Consider the following 23,772-nt stretch of genomic DNA (forward strand, 5'->3'; position numbering starts at 1 on the left):
AGTCTTCTCAATTGAAGAGGAAAAAATATGGAAATAAAGGAATAAGGAAACAAATAAATATATAACTATATTTCAGAATTTGTTCATTTTAAATTGTAACGTATCGTGTGGCAGCACATGTGGTGGGTATGTTTTTAACTAAATTTAGACTTCTATACATAAAAGAGATGCATTTAATCAAAATAAGACAAATTATGTAATTGGAGAGCTGAGATCAAATCCGAAGTTTCATCTCTCAATCGTAACCGTTGGCGGATCGGACACCCAACGTGCATAATAATAGAATGGAGATATGCTGGTCACGGCCTATTTCCTTGTATGAATTTTAACAGAGATTAGAGATTACGTTCTCTTAGTTTATAGCGGGTATCCCATTTTGTGCGAGTGGGAGATGTTGGATTTAATAAAGGGTACGCCCATTATGGGAATCTAAAAACCCGACCCGTTATGAATAGATGCGAACCCATTATGAAAAGGTGCATTGGTTTTATATAAACCATCCATACCTGTCTCTCTCTAACTAATAATCAGTACAAAAACGTATGTACAGTGACAGCCAAAAATAGAGAGAAAAGGTAGAGAGCACCAAGGAGTACTCTGTTAATACTTGAAGGTTTTAGGTCGTGGAAAACGCAGGGCTTCCGGCTTCGGCTTGTGATTCCTTGCAGAACCAGTGATACTGCTACGCTCGCAAGATCCGCTTCCGCACGAAGATTAACGGAGTATTTTGTAAGTTTTATCCGTTAATTAACATAATTTTACCGACCCCTACAGTGAAAAGATGCAAATGTATTCTTTTTAACTCTCTCTTCCTTTGGCTGCAAGTAATTATCTTGAAATTTTCGTTTCATTTTCCATTTTCGAATTTTTATTCAGATCTAGTTTTTTATCTTGGATATTCAAAATACTTTCTAGGGAAATCATGTGAGTACATGAGTCATCAAAGAGATTGTAATGAAATTATATGAGTTATATCTATACAATAAAATATCAAACATAAAGAGGCAATATGTGATATTTATTGAGAGAAGAGCTGGCTCCATCTTTTTCTCCTCCACTCCATTTAAATTTAATAAGATGTCTCCATTTCCATCCATTTACTCTCATTTCTTTCTCTTTTTCTTGTCTAAATTAATAAGATGCCTCAATTTCTCTTAATTTTGTGTTTTTATTTTTAGTTTTGTTTGAATTTGTTTTATATTTTTTTTCTTATCTTCGTTTTTCCTTCTACATTCTTATTTTCCTATTTTCTTAATTGGATAAGGATATGGAAGAAAAATATCATTAACATTAAATTTTTTTGATGAAATTTGTATATTTCTTTTTCATTTTTTTGGCCCATCCCTGATCAAAATCCTGGCTACGCCACCGATATTGCACACTATATATATGTTTTTATATGAGCAATGTGTTTTATTCAACATGCTATTCTCTAATTCGAAAATTACTAATTTGTGTAAACTATAATTTATTTTCATTTCCAATCATACTGTATTTTATGTCATAGCCAGTCATCTCGAGCTTTCATATTCTGAATTTAGACCTTTTATGCATGAGTCATATTTAAAAGATTCCATCAGTGCATGTCTCAACTTTCATAGCTAGTAATTTCCAACCCATTCAAAAGTCCAATCTAGTCAGTTTCTGCTTAATTACCATTCAAAAGTAGCAGTTAGCACTAGAACCACGCATGAGGGAATATCTTGTGGTCACATTTTAATTTAGTCAGATCATTGAATTTTGTACCCATCGTAATAAATAGTAAAAAAAAACCAAAAAAATGTAAAATTTGATCTGGAAGCACATTTTATTGTGGAGATCATATTGAATGGTTTGGATCGACGATTTAGAATTTGAAAATGTAGAAAATGGTTGTGGTAAATTTGTGGTAACTCAAAATTGTGGTAATCGGATCCCTCCTCTCTTTTTTTAATTCAAATTTATACATGGTTCATCTTTTATGAAAGTAAATTCTGCACAAATTAATATTTATTTGTACTATAAATTTGTGTAATTAAATTATATATTAATTAGTACGAATGAAGTGAAAACTATATATCAATTACTAGTTCCAAATGATGTATAACTTATCTCTTTTTTTTTAATTTGAAAAATAATAATGTAAAACGTTATCTTTTGAAATAATTATCTTTCATGCATTTGCGTCGACGATGGTAGCTTTTGAAGCTTGATGAACATATTTTGTTTTTAAATATTTATAAAATAATTTTTTGTATATATCAAAGACTGTCTATAATAGAAATATTATTTTTAAAATATGGGTCATGTTTATCATTGTAATAACTCAGATTTTAAAATAAATAAATAATTATTAATCATAATTAAGGTAAAATTAAAACATAATTAATTGGTTGAAGATAATAAAATAAATCTAATCTGGTATACCGGCAAAGAATGCTGAACTTCTCTGATCAGTGAAACTAATGCATCAAAATCCGTGCTTTCACTATCCAGCATCTCTCAGCTTCTCTACAGTGTAAACTGAAAACAAGAAAATTAATTAGTATACTGAGTCTAGTGTTGCTCTTACAATCTTACAATACTAGATTGAGGCAAAATGTCAACAATATTTATCATGTATGCTAATTTGACATCTTTTCAAATACTTATATGGCTTCTATAATTCATATCAGTGATGTAAAAAACCTCCGTTTAGGCCGATTAATTGGCTGATTAATTAGTCATTAGCGGTTATCAAACCATTACGGATTTTTTCTAAATAATCGGCCAATTATTTCCAACTATGTCCGATTATTCCTGATTATTCCCGTATAATCACTTGGCAATTACTTGTCCATCAGACGAGCATATACCGTTATTTATAACACTAATTCATATATATAACCAACTCAAAAACCCTTCTTTCGTATAAAGGGTTGCATATGGACAAATAAAATGATAAACCAACAAATTGCATCATTTCTGTCCTGAAAAATTAAATATTTGACATAGTTACTTTAGTATATAATTATTTTTTCTTCTTCAAATCACATGAAGTATCAGTGGCACCTTAACGAGTAGCATTTCAAAAATTGGGCCAAATTTGAATTTAAGAATAAAATCTGATCAGCTTAAAATGAGTACTAGTGCTAAGATATATTAGTCTAAAAAAAATGCTTCGTTCTTCTTCTTCTTTTAAAAATATATAATATATATATATTTCTAATGTTTGTGTTGTTAAATATTATATTTCTTAATTTCAATTCTCGTAAGAGATTTGTAATTAAGTAATCATGTGCTTAATATAATCATAGCATTAATGGATGAATTGATAATCACAAAAATTATAATGTGTTATTCTTTTAGCACAACTTTATGATATATTTTTAGGCAAATAATTCTTTTTTGGGATTGAGTTTTGTTCAAATGGCTTTAGACAAAGTCTCACCAAAGTCAAACTTAAACGTCCGATATATATTGAGATTTGTGCAAACATATTTAAATCTTAAAAAAATTAAATAGCTCTTTGAATCTAAATATTTGTGCAAATTTTGATGCAGATGAGACGCTTTAGGTCTGGCATTGGATGCGATTTTGTCCAAAGCAATTTGGATAAAAAAATCACCCTTCTTTTTGTATATGGAGATCACTTGACTCTATTTTTGCTTGAATTTGAATAACAAGGTTCCTATATGTGAGATGAACTACAAACGAATCTTGTTTTTCATTTGTATCTCGTAAATTTGAATTTTTCTGTTTTTTCAAGGTGTCAAATTAAAAGATCAGCAAGATCTTGTTAGCATTGAATTTTTTTTTTCTTTTATGAAATTTTGTATTTGTTTTGTAGTAAAAATGCTGTCAAGTGATATTTCACTTGTTGTTTTTCTTTCCTTTTATCTAGATGAAAACATGATAAATTGGTCTAAAATAATTAGCTTCAGTGTGCATATATAGCTGGGGGCTGTACCTGTAAATATTTAATAGAGAAATGGAAATCTGAATTGCTAAAACCACAAATGAGATTGCTTCAATAGAATTCCTTGAGATTGACAAGAGAAAAATAAAAATGTTATGATCTGAATTGGTAAATTGAATAAGAAATCTGTAAATATTTGGATTATTGAAGAGTAAATGTCGATTTAACAAGGAAATTTGATAGAACTTCAGGTCTTCATCTGTGGGCCGAATAGCACAGCTCCCATGTTTTCCATACTGGGCCTGTTAGGCCCAACGCCTAATCTCATTTCTTCTTTTCCTGACTAACTCCAGATAGCTAGGGGTGTTCATCGGTTCGGTTCGGTTAAAACCGAACCGAACTTGGCAAACCAAAGTTATAATTCGGTTTTAAAAATAGAACCGAACCGAACCGAATTAGCATTGTAACCGAACCGAACCGAACCGAAGTTTTATTTCGGTTTGTTCGGTTTGTTCGGTTCAAACCGAAATATATTATTATTTTTTATTTAAAACAATTGATTTATAATAAACCGAAGTATATTAAGAAATAAACCGGAGTATTAAGAAATAAACTAAGTTATTTAAAAATAAACCAAGTATTTAAAGCAATTGATTAAGAAATAAACCGGAGTATTAAAAAATAAACCGGGGTGGTTCCGATCAAATTCATATTATATGATAGTTCGGTCGGTTCGGTTATTTCGGTTTTGAAAATTTTCAAACCGAACCGAACCGAAGTTATAATTCGGTTTTGAAAAACAAACCGAACCGATCCAATAAACCGAAATAACCGAACCATTTAAACCGAACTAATTCGGTTCGGTCCAAAACCGATTAAACCGAACCGTTTGAACACCCCTACAGATAGCCATTGACAAAGTCAAATCTCCCTTCAACAGCTTCTCCCAAATCAAGTGTCACTAATGCACACAAAATAGAAATGCTGGTTCGTGGCAAGAGAAAATAAAAAGAAATACTTTTCCATTATTAAATAATTCTCAATAATGCTTAGTGGCAACCTCTCATGACTTATTGTTATGGTCAGTGTCAGACGACTTATACTACCAAAGAATGATTGCTGGAATTCATTATATATAGTGAGTGAGCACTAATGTAGTGGATCGATCACTAATATAGTGGGTGAACATTGTCAGGGTCGCATAGTTGCTTCTTCATTTTGAAGACCACAATTTCATTGTCTTTAGTAGACAACAGACGGAAGAGGTACTGAAATTGAAGACATGTATATAATTTTTGTTACTTTGGGTTTAGGAATGGATACTGTTTTAGAAGCCGCTGGGACAATGAAATTAATTGAAGATATGTATATAAACAAAAAGTCTGTTTATATACATCTAAATAAAATTATGTCTAAAACATTTCGGGACAATAAACCCACCAGTTCGGAAATTCTGTTCCTTGTCATTTAAGCGTGAATAAGTTCAAGTTGTTTCCTCTTTTTGGAAAATCGGAACAACTAACCTTATATTTCTAAATCCTTTCCCGGCCCTCTACTCGGTGTTATTATGTGTAATATTTTTGCAATTGGATGGATGAAATGCTGAATTATTTGTTGAAGTTGTATTTTTTTAGGTTTAATTTATTAGTCATATTTATTGTTGAGAACAATATTTAGTTGTGAACTTTTTTGTTTGTGCGACATATTGTACAGAGCAGGAGCTACAATATACCAGGGGTAGGTAAATGCCCACTCCTGGATTTCGATAAACAAGCTTACATCTTAATATATTTGAGTTTTTGCCTACTCCAAATTGTAAATTTCGCCCACCACTACAGTGAAAAGGCACAAATGTATTCTTCATAACTCCCTCAATATAAGAGACACGGCCGAAATTTTTATTAATATTCTACATCTCGTTTGAAAAGATTTTAAAATATACCAAAACCACAATTTTATTTTATGATTTTGGGTCAACTATCCACAAATTAAATCCACGGTATTAGACCCTCCAAAACCGGAAAACAAATCCAAGATTTCGTAAAACCGGAAATTATTTTTTGCGGTAGTAGGGTAAAGGTTTAAGGCTTTACCGTTAATTTAATTAACGGCTAAAACTGCAATTTCATTTCATCTGACAATTTTGTGAGAACCAACTATTATTTTAAAAAAAGGACTACAATATATATTTTTTTATTTAGAAGTGAATTTTAAACTGTGATCAATAACTCAGATTCAAAATATTTTTATTTTTTTTCCAATAACAAACAAAGAAATAAATTAATTTTTCTACAGTCACAAAAATTCCGGCTTGAAAAATATTGATGCGGAAAATTTGTCGCCGTCTTTCTAATAAATCAAATTATATAGTATTCCATCTATTTGAAAGAAATATATAAAAATATTTCGGATATATCAATACAAAAAATAAATAAATTATAATTTTTTCTGTTTAATAATAAAAACCTAAAAAAAGAAAACAGTCAACTTAATTTCCGGTTTTATGTAAAAAAATATTTTTTGAGATTTAAACTGAAATTTAAATTTTTGACTATACGAAACCGTGGGTTTGTTTTGGGGTATTGGGAGGGCTAAAACCGTAAATTAAATTTGTGGTTTTGGGACCTAAAACCGTGAATTTAAACATTTTATGATTTTTTTTTCTTACTTCAATGTCGCCCATATTTCTGACAATCTGTGAATTTTTTTGCGAATCTAAAGTCACAGACGTTTTCTACGTAATTTTCTCTTTCAAATGAGATCCATGATGAAGTACTTTCGAGTTGTCCGCCGCGCAAGTATTCATACTTGATATATTATATATTAACACCTGCACGCATATGCATCCATATTTACACGTGACAGTTGTAAAATCTATCAAATATTAAGTGGTTACCTAAGTAGTTAGTGATCCCCCACTTAATTAGCGGTCCCCATAGGTAATGCATTACGAGGTATGAATACTTGCTCAACAAGATATGAATACTTACACGACGAGGTATGAATACTTGCACTACGGACAACCCGAAAGTATGTCATCATGGATATCATTTGAAATAGAAAATTACGTAGAAGACATTCATGGTTTTAGATTTACAAATTTTCTCATAGATCGTCATAAATATTGATGAAATTGAACGGAGAAAAAAAAACCCAACTCTAAAAATGTGTAAAAGATGTGTGTGTGATGTGTCCAGTTTTTTTTCGAAATACTTGGTATCTTAGGTATGAATACTTGATATATTATATATTAACACTTGTGCGCATAGGTTTCCATATTTGCACGCGTCAGTTATAAAATATATTAAATATTAAGTGGTCCCCAAGTAATTAATGAAGTTCAGTTAGTTAATGGTCCCCACAAGTAGTTATTGACTGAGGGATGAATGAGGGAAATTGACTGGATGATAGTTAGTCGATCTCTTTTTCAAAATCTTGTCAAAGTGGATGTACAATTCGAATTTTTTTTTTTTTTGGATATTAATAAAAATTTTAGGAGATATACACGATCTACTCTTATTTGAAATCTTCGTTATTGCGATCTTGACTAGAATTATTACTGTGAATCATGCTATCCTAGAAATTTGCAAGTCATTTGCAGGTCAACACCAAAATACAGTTTTGTAATCATGGTACATTTTTTTTATAATTATTTAAAGTTAGTTGGCCAGGTTCCACTAACAATATTTGTATTAATAAAAGAAAAGTATTTCTAGAGCACTAAGTGTACTTAAAGTGATCATTGTAGTAGCAACCAAAGAAATATTGTGTCCTTTGTAGGGATCTCTAGTTCTGTAATCATTCTTGCTTTTAAAACTAATCAATAGAGAATAATTTACCATTCATTTATAATTAGCTTCTAGAAAAATGATATGGATTAATAAAATAGCTAATTATTGGTTAGCATATGGATTAAAATAGTTTGTTGGCATCTCACGTAATAATACTAGGACCCGGTGACACAAGTGGCTTTGTATATTGAATTGCTGATTAACACATGGTCTTGATTGTCTAATCCAATGTTTTTTTTTATTAGGAGCCTCTGTAATTTTTCTTGATTAATATAAATATATATTACTAAGTTGTCCTCCTACTACTATTTTCGAAAGGAAGGTTAAATGTTTCTTTCTTTCTTATTGCGTGTAAATTCTCCACCTAATATTTTCAAAAGAGAAAAAGTTTTTGTCCACAGCCTTCTGTCCACCATTTGTCCACAGCGCTATCCACCCCGTGTTTAACTAATTTTAACGGACACCGGTCCCCACTTCTAACCACTTACTCCGCCTATTTAACTTCCTTCTGTGCCTCTATTCCCTTTTGTGAATCTCATTTTCAAAATATTTCTTCTCCGATCAACTTGTTTCCTTTCTGAGGCGATTTCTTTCCGATATTACTTTTTTGCTTTACGGAGATAAAAATTTCTGAATCTAAAAATCGATCGATATCTGAAAAAGGATTTCTTCTCCGATATCTTAAATTTCTGAGGCGATTTCTTCTCCATAAAGCGGATAAAAATTTCCGAGCCGATTTCTTCTCCGATATCTTAAATTTCGATTTTTCAATTTGTCGCTTTCTTCAATCGATAACTTTTTTCTCCGATCTCTTATTCTTTACTCAAAAAAGGATTGGACCGATTGATTTATTCGACCGATGCTTTATTGTTCATGTAGCAGTGGAAGAGTCAGTCCCCTTTTATGAAGTCTGAGAGAGATCGAATCGTAGTCAAAGTGAGATCAGCTGCTCGCTCTTCCTCCTAAGAAGTTCTTCTTGACTTTAAGTTTCAAGAAATCGATTTGGATGGGTGAAGAAAACTAATATTTGCTCCGATTTTTCAATTTGTCCTCTTTCTTCAATTTGTAACTTTTTTCTTTTTCCTATAATAATCTGTAACTTTTTTATTTTTTTTTCTTATATAATCTGCTTATGACATTTTTCATCTTTGATCAGATCGGATTGGAAAAATAATCTGGAACGGCCGCGACGGCAACAAAATCGTAATTGTTGTTTTTTTGTATTTACCTTCTCTGATTCATTTTTCCTTTGCAATGTCGATTTTAATTGAGATTACTGACTCGATCTCGTTTTTTATACATGATCGCAATGGAACCTGCAATCGTGGAGCGCGATCGAATAGAAGGTGTTTTTGTTGAAGAGCACGACAAAATTCAAATCTAGTAAGTTAATTCTGTTGAATTTGTTGTTTTCGTTGTATGCAGTAACAGATCTAGCATTTCAAATGAAATCTGGAGGAAAGAGATGGTAGAGATGAGATATGGAGTATTGATCTGTTAATTTTACTGTATTGCCCCGTTAATTTTACAGTATTCATCTTGTCATTTTACAGTATTCATCTTGTGGAAATCTGGAGGAAATAGATGATAGAGAGGCGATATGGAGTATTAATCTGTTAATTTTACAGTATTGCCTTGTTAAATTTACAGTATTCATCTTGTAGAAATCTGAAAGAAAGAGATGATAGAGAGGCGATATGGAGTATTGATCTGTTAATTTTATAGTATTGCCTCGTTAATTTTACAGTATTCATCTTGTCATTTTACAGTATTCATCTTGTGAAAATTTGGAGAAAAGAGATGATAGAAAGGCGATATGGAGTATTGATTTGTTAATTTTACAATATTTATCTTGTAATTTTACAGTATTCATCTTGTAATTTTACAGTTTTCATCTTGTGAAAATCTGAAGGAAAGAGATGATAAAGAGGCTTCTTACTCATCCGAACAATGAACACAAGAGGTTTTTAATGTAAAAGTTATTTGTCCATAGTTTTTTTGTTGCTATTATGCTATTCTGAATGTTGCGGTGAATATTTTTATCTTGTGTTGAACAAATGTTGTTTGTGGTGAACATATGTTGTTTTGTGGTGAACATATTTTTTGTGTGATGATGGATGGATGTATGTATAGATTTAGCCATTTTAGAGTATACATGGTATTATTTTATGGTTTATATTTTGCAATTTTACAGTATACATGATTCTTTGTAGGTTGTAGTTTAAACTGAAATGTAGCATTTGTTACATTTTATCTTACAGTATAGATGGTATTATTTTATGGTTTAGTTTTAGAAATTTTACAGTATACAAGATTCAATTGAAAATTTACAGTATTATGTGAAAATTTTACAGTATACAAGATTCAATTGAAAATTTACAGTATTATTTGAAAATTTTACAGTATACAAGATTCAATTTTACAGTATGCAAGATTCAATTGAAAATTCTACTGTATACAAGATTTAATTTTACAGTTCTGCTGATTCAATTTTACAGTATACAAGATTCAATTATAAATTTTATTGTGTAGAAGATCCAATTTTACAGTATACAAGATTCAATTGGAAATTTTACTGTATACAAGATTCAATTTTACATTATACAAGATTCAACCCAGTGCGGACGGTAATAATTAACTCTAACTGCCAATAACCGCTAATAACCGCTAATAACTAACTATAACTGCCAATAACTTCCTATAACTGTAATTTCTGAAAGTACAGTTTGAAAGTACATTTATTTTGTGATGTTGTGCAAGTTGCAATCTTTTTCTAACTATCATGAGACCACTTCAAATAGTTGTTGGATGTTTTGTGATTAACTGATATATTTTATGTGATATATTGTATAATTATACAGCATGTAGAAGTAATTTTACAGTATTCGCGCAAGTCAAAGTTGTGGACAAATGGTGGACAAAAGACTGTGGACAATTAGACGCTTCCTCAAAAGGACTTTGTATGTTGAATTGCGGATTGTCTTGCCCGATGTTGTATTATAGAGGGGCCTCGGCAATTTTTCCACATATGGTGGCTTCCATGAAACAACCCTTGTGGTAATATAAAATTTCTGTACATGTCACGGGACTTGTTTTACTATGAATAGAATCCCAACCAATGATTGATCAGACGTTGTTGCTGGGTCAGATGGTCTCTCATTCATTGAAAAGCATGAGATTATATAAACTAATTAATACAAACTACCGGTTCAGGATTTTAACGTTTCATAGTCATTCGAAAAATTTGAAGATTTTCAAAATACATTAAGAAACTAAGTTCAACAAATAATTAATATCATGTTCATTTTTAAGGTTTTAGGACTGAAAAATTATTTTTTATTGATAATTATCACATTTTGATTGAAAACATTTTCGAACAATATCTTAAACAATAAATTAAGATCGTTAATGAGTTTATCATACATTTTATTCCGGTGTTAATTTTTTCTTAAATTTTTAAGTAATATAACTTGATCACCATTCCTAGAACATAATTTGTCAAATTAAATGTTATTTAAATGGATTTGTATTTCTCTGATATCACTTTGTTATTTCTTTGTAGCGATCTAAGAGCATCTCCATCGACTTGCAATTACGCTTGCAAAGTCCGACGTGTCATTTCAAATCCGCAAAGGCACCGATGTAGCGGTAATTTCAGAAACGAAAGCTTTCAGGATTTGCAAGCTTGCAAAGCCCTTGCAAATCGCTGAAAATAACAAATCGCTATCTCTCAGACCTGCCAGTCATCGCTACTCAAATCTCCCAGCAGTCGCTGCTCATACCTCCGCTGTCACCATTTCCGCCTACATTCCTACATTCCTCCGTTCTTCCTCTCCCCGTTCGCCTCCATCCCGCGACGCTGACAGCGCTCCTGACCTCCGATCCCTCTCTCACTCTACGCCTCCCTCCTTCAAGGGCTGAAGCACCCATTTGAAGTTTGTACATGACAACGCTGGAAGAATGGCGACCTCCTCTTCTCTAATGGCTGCGCCTCCCAATTTTTGCTGTCCCAGGTGGCCTGGCGTTACCCCATTGTGGTAAGATTTTCTCTTATTAATACAGCTAAGTTAGATTCTCAGGCGGCCTGGCGTTTTGCTTATCTTGTAGTTCATTTTTTTTGGATAATTTCTTACCAGTTAAGTTAGATTCACTACTCAGCTTGCCACACTATTCTGGTATACTGAAAAATTAAATAGGTTGAGCCCCCAACTACCACACCTCCAAGTTGCTACAATTTTGTCCTTTAAATAAAAAAGTCATGATTTTTTACTCTTGGCAATTTTTCTTGAATAAAAAAGGCATAATTATAGATAGAACGTATCATTCATTAACTATGTGCAGAGGCACTGGGTTTTCATTAACTTCTCTCATTTTCTGATTATAGGTGGAATTGCCGTGGAATTGAATCAATCGATTAGAGATTAGGGAAGGAATGGTGGGACCCAGGAGGCCAGTGATAGTGCTGTTTGGGTTGTCGATTGTGCAGTGCAGCTTCGAAGGCATGGCAGTTTCTATTCTCACTCTTGCTGGTTTCTGTTCTTACCAGGTCTTCATGTTCTTCTTGGTTTCTTTTGGTTTTCTATTGTATGATTTTATTAAAAAAATGTTCTTTTGACTAGTCAAAGAGATGAATTGTTGTTTTGTGAATATGTGTTTGGGTTTGATTGAATGAAGGGTGATGTGGTGTTGCGAGGGTATGCGGGATGAAACTCCATGCAGGAGCTTCAAGTCCTTTCACTGTCTCTTCCAAGGTAAGGTAAAGTGTACAACTGCTAGACCCTCGAGGTCGTCTTTCTGAATTTCAACAATATCAACAAAATCATTTAAAAGTTTGTAATAGATCAACAAATCAACAGCTCAAAGCGGACTTGGTTGAGCACATATGGAACCGTTTCAAAAGGGAGGGTACTCATTGATTTTTTTTCGTGTGATTTGGTTTTGGCATGCTAGGGCCTAGGTGTTTCATGCAAAGATTTCAGTCACAAGTTTCAACACCATATATCTAAATATAGCCACATACCTTTGGCTACCTATATCTGTGTATGAAGTAGATAAACTGTATTGGTAAAATATATACTGTTTTACTGGTGCCCGGTAACTGTATGGGCAGGTACTTGTCAGGTCCAGCAAAATTATGTACACAGGAACAATTAATTGCTCTCAGATATTGCTACCCCATTTACAAACCTGTCCAGTTGACACAATAACCGGATCTCGCATTAGCTCAAGAGAAATGGGGCACCGAAAATCCTCTGGAATAGTTACATCATCTCCTTGTTTGACCTTTTCCTGAGTCTTTTTTGCTAACTTCGATTTTCACATTAGTAGTACTTTTCTCTTCGGTGGTGATGGAGTTTGGCATCCTGATCATCTCGAGCCTGTTAATCAAATCTCGCATTATTCTCTCTGCATCTGATTCAGGAACATCATGTATCTCCAGAACAGGCAAAACAATTTCCTGCAGCTCATGTTTGTCCGATAGGCAAAACTACTGGTACTGCAGGATCAGTATGAGATGTTAAAGGAGAAGATGAATGGGTCTGCTAATTTTTGTTTAGAGATCAAATTGTTGTAATTTCTTAGTAATTAAGGTTTTGGATGTAATTTTTTGTTCTCACTATCACAAGAAATGACTGATCTTGTAGTAATGAGAGATATCAAACTTTTTATTTTAGATTTTCCAATATTATTTAATTATTTAATCTCCTCATGTTTGTATTGTTGGTTCTGAAGTTTGGTTGCCTTGGGTACGAAATTTTGGGGTGGATGCGTGTGCACTGATTTTAAGGGCAACTTGCACTATGGACCTCTCCACTCAAGAATGTATGGAGAGAGAGAAATAGGAGACAGCAGAGAGAGGGGAGCTTGTGCTGGTCATCGTGGAGGGAGAGTTGTTTTGAAAAATGAACGGAAGAAGGGAACATAAACGCATGGAGAAGAAAGGAAGTGGTTAACCGAAAAAAAAATTGCTGACGTGACAGTCAAAATGAAATTAAATCTAATTTCATGGATGTAGAGTCGTTGCAATTAAAATCAATTGAAATTGCAATTGCAAAGGCTTGCACTGATGGAGATGCTCTAAAGGGAGGTTAATGATTGATAAATTTTACTAGTAAAACAAGTCTCGCAACTTAATTTTATTTCAAAAAGATTGGCAATCACTTTCTCGGGTTCACAACTAATTTGTTTCAACCAAGAGATACTAAAATTAAATACATAAGAAGATTTATTAAGGGAAATGAGATAAGGAAAAAGGATTTATTAAGGGAGTTCTAACAAACAGTTTCGGATGGCAGGCTCAACAAATCGGGTATGAACGTTGGAGAAATCTTTTGAAGGCGCCCTTTTATACTTTCGACACGGATTTAATGATAATTAGCATTTTGTAGTATGTTGTATTGATATTGTTTTTGGTCGTTGGTTACGAATTTTCTTTAGCGCATTCAAAACCGTCCAATAGCGCGTTCTTAGTGCAAAATGATCAGAATTCGGGTCCCATATTTCAACTTTCATAGTCAGTCAACTTCAGCCGGTCCTCAGAATTCGTATCCTCTACATTAACTCAAAAGGGAATCTTTTGAGTTAATGAATTATGACCATCCGATTTGTTTTAAGATTCGTGCAGACTAGATCCGCACTAATATTAAAGGACCTCCTATATCATAAGCAGAGGTCAAATTGACTACGTTTAAAATGAGACGGTTGAGATTCATTAACTCAAAAGATTCTCTTTTGAGTTAATGCAGAGGATACGCATTTCTGTCCTCATGGGTAGTCTATAAATTCCCTATGCACAAGACGAAATTACCCCTAAGGCTCGGTTATTCATTTTTACTTCTCCCCAACCAAATCTCCCAAACTTACATATGAGAGACCACTCAAACTACATGGGGCGACCATACACGTTTTTAGAGTTGGATTTTTTTTTTCGTTCAATCTCATTCATATTTCTGACAATTTATGAGAATTTTTTCGAATCTAAAACTACAAATATTTTCTATGCAATTTTCTCTTTCAAATAAGATTTACAATGACATATTTTGGGACTCATTGTCACACAAGTATTTATACCATACTTGCAAGTATTTTTTTACATATGATACTGAATGATGTCTAAAAGTATTAATATCAAGTACTGCCAGTTTTTGTACTTATGCACTAAAATGTTTATACCTATGTGGTCAATTATTTGTATTAGATGAACGTTGACGCGGGGATGATTACGAATGTTGATGCAGTGATACGGGATCCCCACGACTTCATTAGAGGAAGGTTGATGTGGGGACGATTGAGGAACTGGAAAATGAATGATCATAACAAGTTACGTATCAATGTATTAATATCTTATTTTTCAAGTGTTAATATATTATCTTTATCTTTCAAATATTTCTATCTATGAACGTTGACGTGAGAACGAGTGCAGGAACTGAAAAAAAGGGGAACCATATAAATTAGTGTAGACCATAGAAGAAGATGGCTGCAGATATTATAAAGCAATAATTAGTGAGACCGTATAATTAGTGGAGGGCATATAATATCTTTTTAGAATAATAATTAGTAGGGATCATATAATTTGTGGGAAAGATAGTACATAATTTCTCTAAACGGGTGCGGGAATTTTGGCAGTACTGGAGGAGAGTACTTAAATAATTATTCTATATTTTATTGATAATTTAGAAATACGATACAACCAAATTGAATGAAAGTGAACAATGAGTATTGAGAAAAAAAAAGAAAGAATAAATGTTACATTTCTGATAATATTTGACCAAACTAACTCGAAAGCAAAATAAAAACTATCTTCAAATATCCGATTTAATCTCTTTGCATAATATGAAAATTAGAGCTCCATTTCATAAGCAAATTACAGAATTTAGAAAGCTGGGGTTGGAATAAAAACAAAAGAGATGCAGTCTACTCAGGTCTTCGTTTGACAGGAAAATAAGAGCACTTGTCCGCAATAAATTCTGGAATTAATTATTATTGTGGAAAACAATTGGCAAGTCATTTGAAGGTCAACACCAAATACAGGTCTCAAGTCATTCTTACTTTATCACATTCACATGTGTACATTAGTAATCAAAGTGGACAAAACACAAAATACAATACTAATTAATACCAAGAAAATATCAAGTGTTTTCCTTGAATTGTCTTTTACATTCCTTCAAATCAAATAACTGGATAAGAAGATGACAGATTCCAATCTTTTTTTTGTTTAGAATTCTGAGGATTCCCTTTTGAGTTAATGCAGAGGACAGCCCAACAAAAATACATTGCTTTGTCCACATTGGTTTTCAAATCAAATAACTGGATAAGAAGATGACAGTCCCAACAAAAATTTAATTCTTATCAAAACCAATGTGGACAAAGCAATGTATTTGTTTAGAAGACCGCCATGCAGACCCTTAGTTTTCCACTCATGCAGTCAACGATAATTTGTTCTTTGATAAAAGCTCATTCAGTCAAATTGCTGAATTAATTTTTTAGAAATACAGCCTAGGTATTTGAATATGTGGATGAAATTTCAAGTTGTATATATAATTCCTTGATCTGTCTAGACTTGTTGTGGCCATCGTCTACATCTGAATCTGAATAGGATGTATTCAATATGCACTGATTCACTTTGAAAATCAGAAATTAAGTAAAAGCATCAAACTAATTAATTTGCTAAATTACAATGACATAATATTTATGTTTTTGTACTCGGTATTGTATATCTCTTCATTTCTTCAAGCTTTGGAAAAACCTAATTAAAACTTTTCGAGATGTATAATATTAAATTAGTCTAGTACAATACTTTCGACATCGATTTGACTTCAATTTGCGAAAACTGTGCGATACCTGTGAATTGTTGATTTAAGAAATATATATGTAGAAGAGTTGGAGGGTATATAGATTATATAATTTTTTCTTCCATCTGGCTATTGGCAAATCTCAATCTTAATTATCTCCGCGGACAGATTTAACAGTGCTTGGGCTGTTCCGGCTCTTTTGCTGCAGGTGCTTTTTTTAATCATTTATATTTTTCCAGCGTAATTAAACATTATATCTTTGTATCAAGCCGATATTATATGATGAGGCAGCAGCTGTGAAGAAAAGATTGGAGCTCAGCAAATGTATGCAAGTATTTCTTCATTTTGAGCAAATTTGGGCTCAAACCACCCAACTGAGTTAATATTAACAAGAGATCTCTTATTATGATTACTAATATGTGGCTTCTTACACGAAAAATATTATTTTTGTTACTAGGTAATTTTTTTTTTTTGTTTGTTGTACATTTCTTCTTTATTGGTACTGTGATGTATTTATTTTGTTAATGTTCTTTGTTTTTATTTCGGAAAAACATTATATCTCCATTACCATTTAACTACACCAATCGTGCATTGTGATCTGAAACCTAGTAATGTACTTTTGGATGATGACATGACTGCACATGTGAGTGATTTTGGATTAGCAAGGTTTTTGGTTCGACCTGATACCATGTCTTCTCAATCAATATCGAGCACCGGTGGAATCAAAGGTTCCATTGGCTACATTCCTCCAGGTATATATAGCAGAGCTTATTATTTGAGAAGTATTTTTTTTTATGTTGCTATTACAAAATTATTTATAGATTTGTTAAGGTTCAAAGAAAAAAATTGGCCATGGCTGTTCCACTGGCGATCGAGGCCCAAGGAAAAAATATTTATTGCCTCATTTATGGTGACATGATTGACACTGGATTTTATTATCTACTATACTTTTTTAATTTACTGCTTGGGCTATAAAATTTTAAAAAATCATGTAACCCATGTTTTTCAAACTAGGTGAATTTGACATATGTTAATAGGTAGTCACAGTTCACTATGCTTCTGTACTATCTGTAACTATTAATTTTTTATTGTCTAGAGTATGGGATGGGTGGTCGGCCATCGGTAGAAGGAGATGTGTACAGCTACGGAGTTCTTCTGCTCGAGTTGTTCACTGGAGTAAGTCCAACTGACGAGAGAATCAGAGATGGTTTGACCCTTCAGAAGCAAGTTGAGATGGTTTTCCCCGACCAAGTCATGGACATAGTCGACCTCAAATTATTCCCTGAAATTGATGGAGAACACAATTTGTATGCACCTGAAAATGTCTATAGTTGTTTGGTTTCAGTGATTCAATGCGGGCTTCTGTGCTCCAAAGAGTTGCCCAAAGAGCGTATTTCTATCAAAGATGTTACCAAGGAGTTGAACTCAGCACGAACAAAGTTGCTTAGGTCATAGAGACGAAGAAAAAAGGATTGAAAAAGAAGAGAAAGGGATCCACTAAATATGTATTATATGTAAAATTGGACAGCGGTTGTGGTAATTTATGGTGTTGTAGTATATATGTTGTAATAATTAATTGTTGAATGTAACGGCTAAAATTAATATGATTTTGAAAACAATTCTATGAATTTTCAAATTAATTGAATTGAATAAGATTCTAATTGGATGATCAGAATTCAAAACTCAAAAATTATTCAAAAACTGTGGGGATGCACCTACTATCTTCGAGTCTAGATTGTCTGCATTGCCTCACCATTTGAGTTTCAATCCAGACCATCTGATCATAATCCGGATCAATCCCAGCAAACTTTTAATGCACATGGATTCTTTAAGATTTGTGCTAATATGTAATGAACGGTTCAGATTCAAACCCAAAAAATAATGTATCTTAGTTGATATGATTTCCTTTCTCTCCTCTGACAGTGGGCCGGTGGCCTGACTGAGAATCAAGGCCCGATAAAGATTCTCAAATCTTAAAACACAAGGCTAATTGATGAAGCTTAAAAACTAAAATGCAAGGTGGTCGATGTCACGAGATTGTCACGTGGCAATTGTAATAACAGTCATAAGGATGTCTTATTGACTTATTGTAGTCAAAGAAAAGCACCACGTGTAGGGGTGTAAACTAAAGTGTTTTTAAATATCAATGTAAAAATACTTTATTTATTCCAGATTAGATGTGCATGTGATTTAGGTCGGCAAAATGAAAAAATTGGAGAAAGGACCTTTATTTTTTATTTTATTTACAAAATATGTGAAAGCTTCTTTTTAATTATCAAATCAAGATGATTTACACTTTAGAATTTGAGATGCAAAAAAGAAAATTTCAATATTCCAAGAGAAAATAAGAAATTTCCAATTGAGCTACTTTATTTAATGAACTTGAGTACATTTTGGCTGATTTCATTTGAGCAGCATAACAACACTATTTAGGTTTTATTTATACTGATTTAAACAGCACAACCTCCAATTAAATAATTAATTTAATTGGGAGAGAAGTAATATCCCAATTACAAAGTCAAAACTGCAATGTTAGAAAGTGCAAATTGACAAAACTTTTAAATAACACTGCAATTTGTTAAATCATCTCCAAAACAAGAATATATTTCATCAAATTCCATCTAAACTACAACCTAGTCCATTAGATCTATCAAGATAAAAAATACAAAAATAAAAAAGCCACTAATTGCCTCACATATCCATTTCAAAACAAAAATTATTTGGTAGGAGTTGACGGATGCAAAGATGCGGTTAAAACTAAAAAAAGAAATGTCAGTATTTCTATCGGTCCCCCTATGGAAATGTGAATTGCTCTCTGGCTCCACAACGAAAACAATCTCACAGACCCCATTTGAACATTATTCCATTTTCAAGGACCTCTTCCTATCTCTATCTCTCTCTCTCACGAAAACAATCTCACAGACCATCTCTCTCTCTCTCTCTCCCTCTACCCTCGCTCCCTCTACCCCTCTCTCTCTCTAATCTCCCTCGCTCTACCTCTCTCTAATCCCTCCTATCTCTTTCAACAATGGTACAAGACCGCAAGATTTGGACAAAGTTCGTCAAGAGAGTTACGGAGATTGGTTACGAGAAAAGGTACTCTCTATTGATGATTGTGATAATTACATCCGAAAGGCGGGACTCAAGCCATCTAAAGTCGCAAACTGCTACGAAGTGTACGATATAAACGGGTATAGATTTCACACCAAAAATTATGGAAAAAACAAGGCAACAAAAAGTAGCGGTGTTTGCATCAAAGGAGAGTGGGATGAAAATGGGGAGTAGGGCTGTAAACGAGCTGGCTCGGGCCGAGCTGGGCCTTAGCTCAGCTCGTTTATTTTGGCCCGAGCCTGGACCGAGCGAGCTGGACCTAGGTCACCCGAGCCAAAACCCCTGGCTCAGCTTGTGACAAGCCAGCCCGAGCTAGCTCGCGAGCTGACGAGCTGGCTCGTTGGGCTTTATTGGGCTGTTATTATACAAATTCAAAAATAAAAAAAAATAAGAAATCCCATTCAAAAAATTTAAGAAATTGTCCAGCAGGCACATCTTCAAGCAACTAAAGCCATATCATTTCTTCCCAAACCGAAAATACATCAATTTTGCATAATTGCGCGTTTAAAAATGGGACTGGACTTGAAATTATACGGGACTAAACCCTAAATTCACTGTAGCTTAACGAGCCGAGCTGGCCCGGTCCGAGCTGACCCCTGGCTCAGCTCGTTTATTTTGGCCCGAGCCTGAGCCAAGCTGGCTCGTTAACAGCTCGGTCCACTACCGAGCGAGCTGTTAGCGAGCGAGCTAGAGGCGAACCACGAGCGAGCCACGAGCCGCGAGCCTTAATGGGGAGCAACACGACTACTACGGAATTCTTGAAGATATAGTTGAGCTCAATTATGATGGAGGCAACAAGGTGGCTCTCTTTAAGTGTATTTGGTTTGACATTACAAATGGGATAAAAAAGGACAAAAAACATGGAATTGTCGAGGTGAAACACGCTTCTCGGCTAAAAGGTTTTGAGCCATATGTATTGGCATGTCAAGCCGTTCAAGTAGTCTACATTCCCTATGCATCTGACACTCCTCTAAGACGTCAATGGTGGGTAGCAATGAAAACAAGCCCGAAAGGCAAGTTTCGTGTCGAGGAGGTTGTCGATGAAAATATCGAATTTTACCAAGAGGCTAGGAAATGACGGATAATCCGGTATTGGAACCAAATGAAGAGGGCTTTAATTGGGACAATGAGGTAATTAGAGAAAATGAGTTCGAACTAGTAGACGATACGATGGAGATATCACCAATAGTGGTGGATAACGAGAACCCTATAGAGGGAGGTGATGAAGGTTATGACACGGAGCAAGAGTATGACATGCAAGAAATTGAGGAAGGACTTGGTTACGGACTAAACCTCGAAGATCAATCCGATGAAGATGGTTATTAATTGGTAATTTTTTGTGTAATGGGTTGCATGGCAAATTTCCAACCATATAAAGTTTGTATTAATTATAATAAAAACAAAAATATATATTTCATATGGAACTTGTTAAAGCAGAACTACATGGTTGAAAAGAATAGCAAATTGATTAAGATGGTTATTATTTGAAATACTTACAGGAGAAGGCAATTAATGAAGGCTCTGCTCATCGCTTGCTCGTCCTCTCAATAACTTTCTAATGTTTACTCTCAAGACCAAAGTTTCAAGATTCTACAATTTAAGTTTCCGAATTATTTGTGTATCTCTTTTATTTTGTAATATACTGCTCTAATTCTTTTTGCTATGATTTACAAAATATATTTAATTTAAAAGGAGAGATCAAATTTCCTTCTAAATTTGAACAATATTAAGTAGGATGTGAAGAAATTAATATACTGTTGTAATGTATAAGAATATATTTAATTTGAAAGGAGAGATCAAATATATATAGAAAAGCCACTGTCCAGAAATTCAATAATTGTTGCATGGGTAGTCCCATGCAACAAATAGTTCAAAAAAATCGTCAAAACTTGTTGCATGGGTAATCCATGCAACAAATAGTTCGCAAATAATCCTCCAGACTTGTTGCATGGGTTACTCATGCAACTGTTTAGTCTAGATTTTAGAGATTTGTTGCATGGACAAGTCCATGCAACAAATAGTTCTCAAATAATTGTTGCATGGGTTATCCATGCAACCCATGCAACTGTTTAGTCTAAATTTGGGAGACTTGTTGCATGGATATGGGATGAGTTGTTGCATGAACATTCATTAGAATACACTTTCTATCCTTGCTAGCGGGTTACGGGTCATCAAATATTTGTTGCATGGATAAATAAGAGGCAGCTGCATGGATAACTATCAAACTTGTTGCACGAGTAACTGTTGCATGGGACTACCCATGCAACAAATTTAACTGTGTCAGAAATGCCAATATTTGTTGCATGGACATTACTTAACCATGCAACAATTATTTTTATCCATGCAACAAACCGAGATTCTAGTAGTGGGATGCAAAGAAGCTACCTGCTCTTTATCCTACAAACAATTTAAAGAACACAAAATTCATACAAAATTTGAATTAAATCAAGTGCTGTAGCCCATAAATATAATTTAAATTATAAAGAAATAAAAAAGAAATTTATACAAAAAACCTGAGGTATCTCCTTTCCTTGGTTAGACAGCTCGTTGTTTGCAAATTGGCTATGGTACTATGCATAGTGCACATTGGTCCGTACTATATATCAATATCTTCATTTTCAAAATCCAAACAGTCGACATGAACTGTTCAAAATGATCACCATATGAAAATGCACGTAGAGACTAAATTTTACATTTTTTAGAATTTTTTTACTATTTTATTTAGATAGGTTGAAATCACTACTTTTAAATGGTCAAGAATCTTTAGATCAAGTAATTTTCTGCCTATTTAAAAAGTAGTAAAAAATCTAAAAAAAATGTAAAATTTGATCTGCAAGTACATTTTCATTTGGAAATCATGTTGAACGGTTCAAATCGCCCATTTGGACTTTGCAAGCGAAAAAATTGATCCATAGTACAGATCCATCTGTGCTATGCATAGTACCAAAGCCTCACTCTTTAAATAAAAGAAAACAATGAACAACATAAAAACTAAAAGACCTGAGAGTGTGGTGCATTGGCCAGTGCCATCTGTTGTTGCTGAAACTGGTACCAATGCTGCTGCTGTTGCCGTTGAATTTGGATCGACTGCTGCAAATACATCTGGTACATTTGCTGGTAATACATCATTTGTTCCTGCAACTGCCGTTGCTTCTCCTGTAACAAGTCGTTGCTAGGCGAGGAATGATTTGACTGCAACTGATTTTGCTATAAAACCTGTTGCTGTAACTGGAGGCAATAGTGTACATCTGTTGTAGTTGGTTTTGGTTGTGTTGCCACATCTGAGATGGACACACTTGCCCTGATTGTACGCCTCCATTCTATCATATTTCTTTTGTTAGTTCAACTGGATTCAGTTTATATGAGTAGGAGTTTTAACAAAAAAAAAGAGAGTTAATAATAATAAAAGGGGAGAAGAAACCATTGGGTGCTAGTTTTTGAAAATCACAAACACCCATTACTAGCATGACCATTCCCGAAACCCCAAACCCTAAAACCTAAACTCTAGAGCTCAAACCTCCAAATTTGTTCCTCCTATCATTATGTTTGGTTGTGGCCTAAAGGGTGGAATAAGGAGTTTAGGCCTCGTTATTCCACCAAACGTGCCTTAATTGAGCCGGACTAAGATGGCATAAGCCAATCTTTATGTCGGCCTAAATTAAACCACTTCACATGGTGGTTTAATTTTTATTCCACCTTGTAGCCTAACTTGAATGATTATAACAATATTTTATTTGTATATAATTAGTATATTATTATTAATATATAATTAGTATATTATTATTAATATATAATTATATAATTAATATATTATATTGTTAATATATTAAACAATTATTATAATAATATTATATAATTAATATTCTTTATTAATAATTATTACATAATATTGTAATATATTATAGTTATTATTAATATATTAATATTATGTAATTAGTATCTTATTAACTATATATAACTATATAATTAATATGTTATATTGTTAATATATTAAATAATTATTATAATAATTATTATAATATTTTATAGTTATTATTAATATATCAATATTATATAATTAGTATCTTATTATTAATAATTATTATTAATATATAATTATAAAATTAATATCCTCTATTGTTAATATATTAAATAATTATTATAATAATATTATAATATATTAATATTATATAATTAATATTTTATTATTCATAATTATTAT

The 23,772-nt window shown here is 33.0% G+C and overlaps 2 protein-coding genes and 2 long non-coding RNA genes across 4 annotated transcripts in view; 3 read left to right on the forward strand and 1 right to left on the reverse strand.

Annotated features, from left to right (window-relative positions):
- Nucleotides 1-23,772, reverse strand: part of LOC144548975 (uncharacterized) — a 125,476-nt gene that overhangs the window by 20,758 nt on the left and 80,946 nt on the right. The window contains exon 4 of the mRNA XM_078297714.1: nt 22,572-22,891. Within this exon, the coding sequence (XP_078153840.1) occupies nt 22,697-22,891 (195 nt within the window). The 3' untranslated portion in view covers nt 22,572-22,696. The remainder of the gene's footprint in view (nt 1-22,571; nt 22,892-23,772) is intronic.
- On the forward strand, nt 8,541-9,735 carry LOC144548891 (uncharacterized). The gene is made up of 3 exons (XR_013509485.1): nt 8,541-8,733; nt 8,825-9,051; nt 9,557-9,735. It is a non-coding gene; the product is annotated as an uncharacterized LOC144548891 (long non-coding RNA).
- On the forward strand, nt 11,321-13,370 carry LOC144549194 (uncharacterized). The gene is made up of 3 exons (XR_013509619.1): nt 11,321-11,705; nt 12,053-12,419; nt 12,997-13,370. It is a non-coding gene; the product is annotated as an uncharacterized LOC144549194 (long non-coding RNA).
- On the forward strand, nt 17,096-18,047 carry LOC144549178 (putative LRR receptor-like serine/threonine-protein kinase At3g47570). The gene is made up of 2 exons (XM_078297909.1): nt 17,096-17,212; nt 17,557-18,047. The coding sequence occupies exons 1-2, from the start codon at nt 17,149-17,151 to the stop codon at nt 17,913-17,915; spliced, it is 423 nt and encodes a 140-aa protein (XP_078154035.1). The 5' UTR covers nt 17,096-17,148; the 3' UTR covers nt 17,916-18,047.

The sequence above is a fragment of the Carex rostrata genome, chromosome 34 (assembly GCF_964058835.1).
Source record: "Carex rostrata chromosome 34, lpCarRost1.2, whole genome shotgun sequence".
Taxonomy (NCBI): Eukaryota; Viridiplantae; Streptophyta; class Magnoliopsida; order Poales; family Cyperaceae; genus Carex; species Carex rostrata.

Coding starts and splice junctions, on each gene's coding strand:
- LOC144549178 (XM_078297909.1), top strand. CDS start 17,149: ATGTCTTCTCAATCAATATCGAGCACCGGTGGAATCAAAGGTTCCATT. Junction 17,213..17,556: donor CATTGGCTACATTCCTCCAG/GTATATATAGCA, acceptor TTTATTGTCTAG/AGTATGGGATGGGTGGTCGG.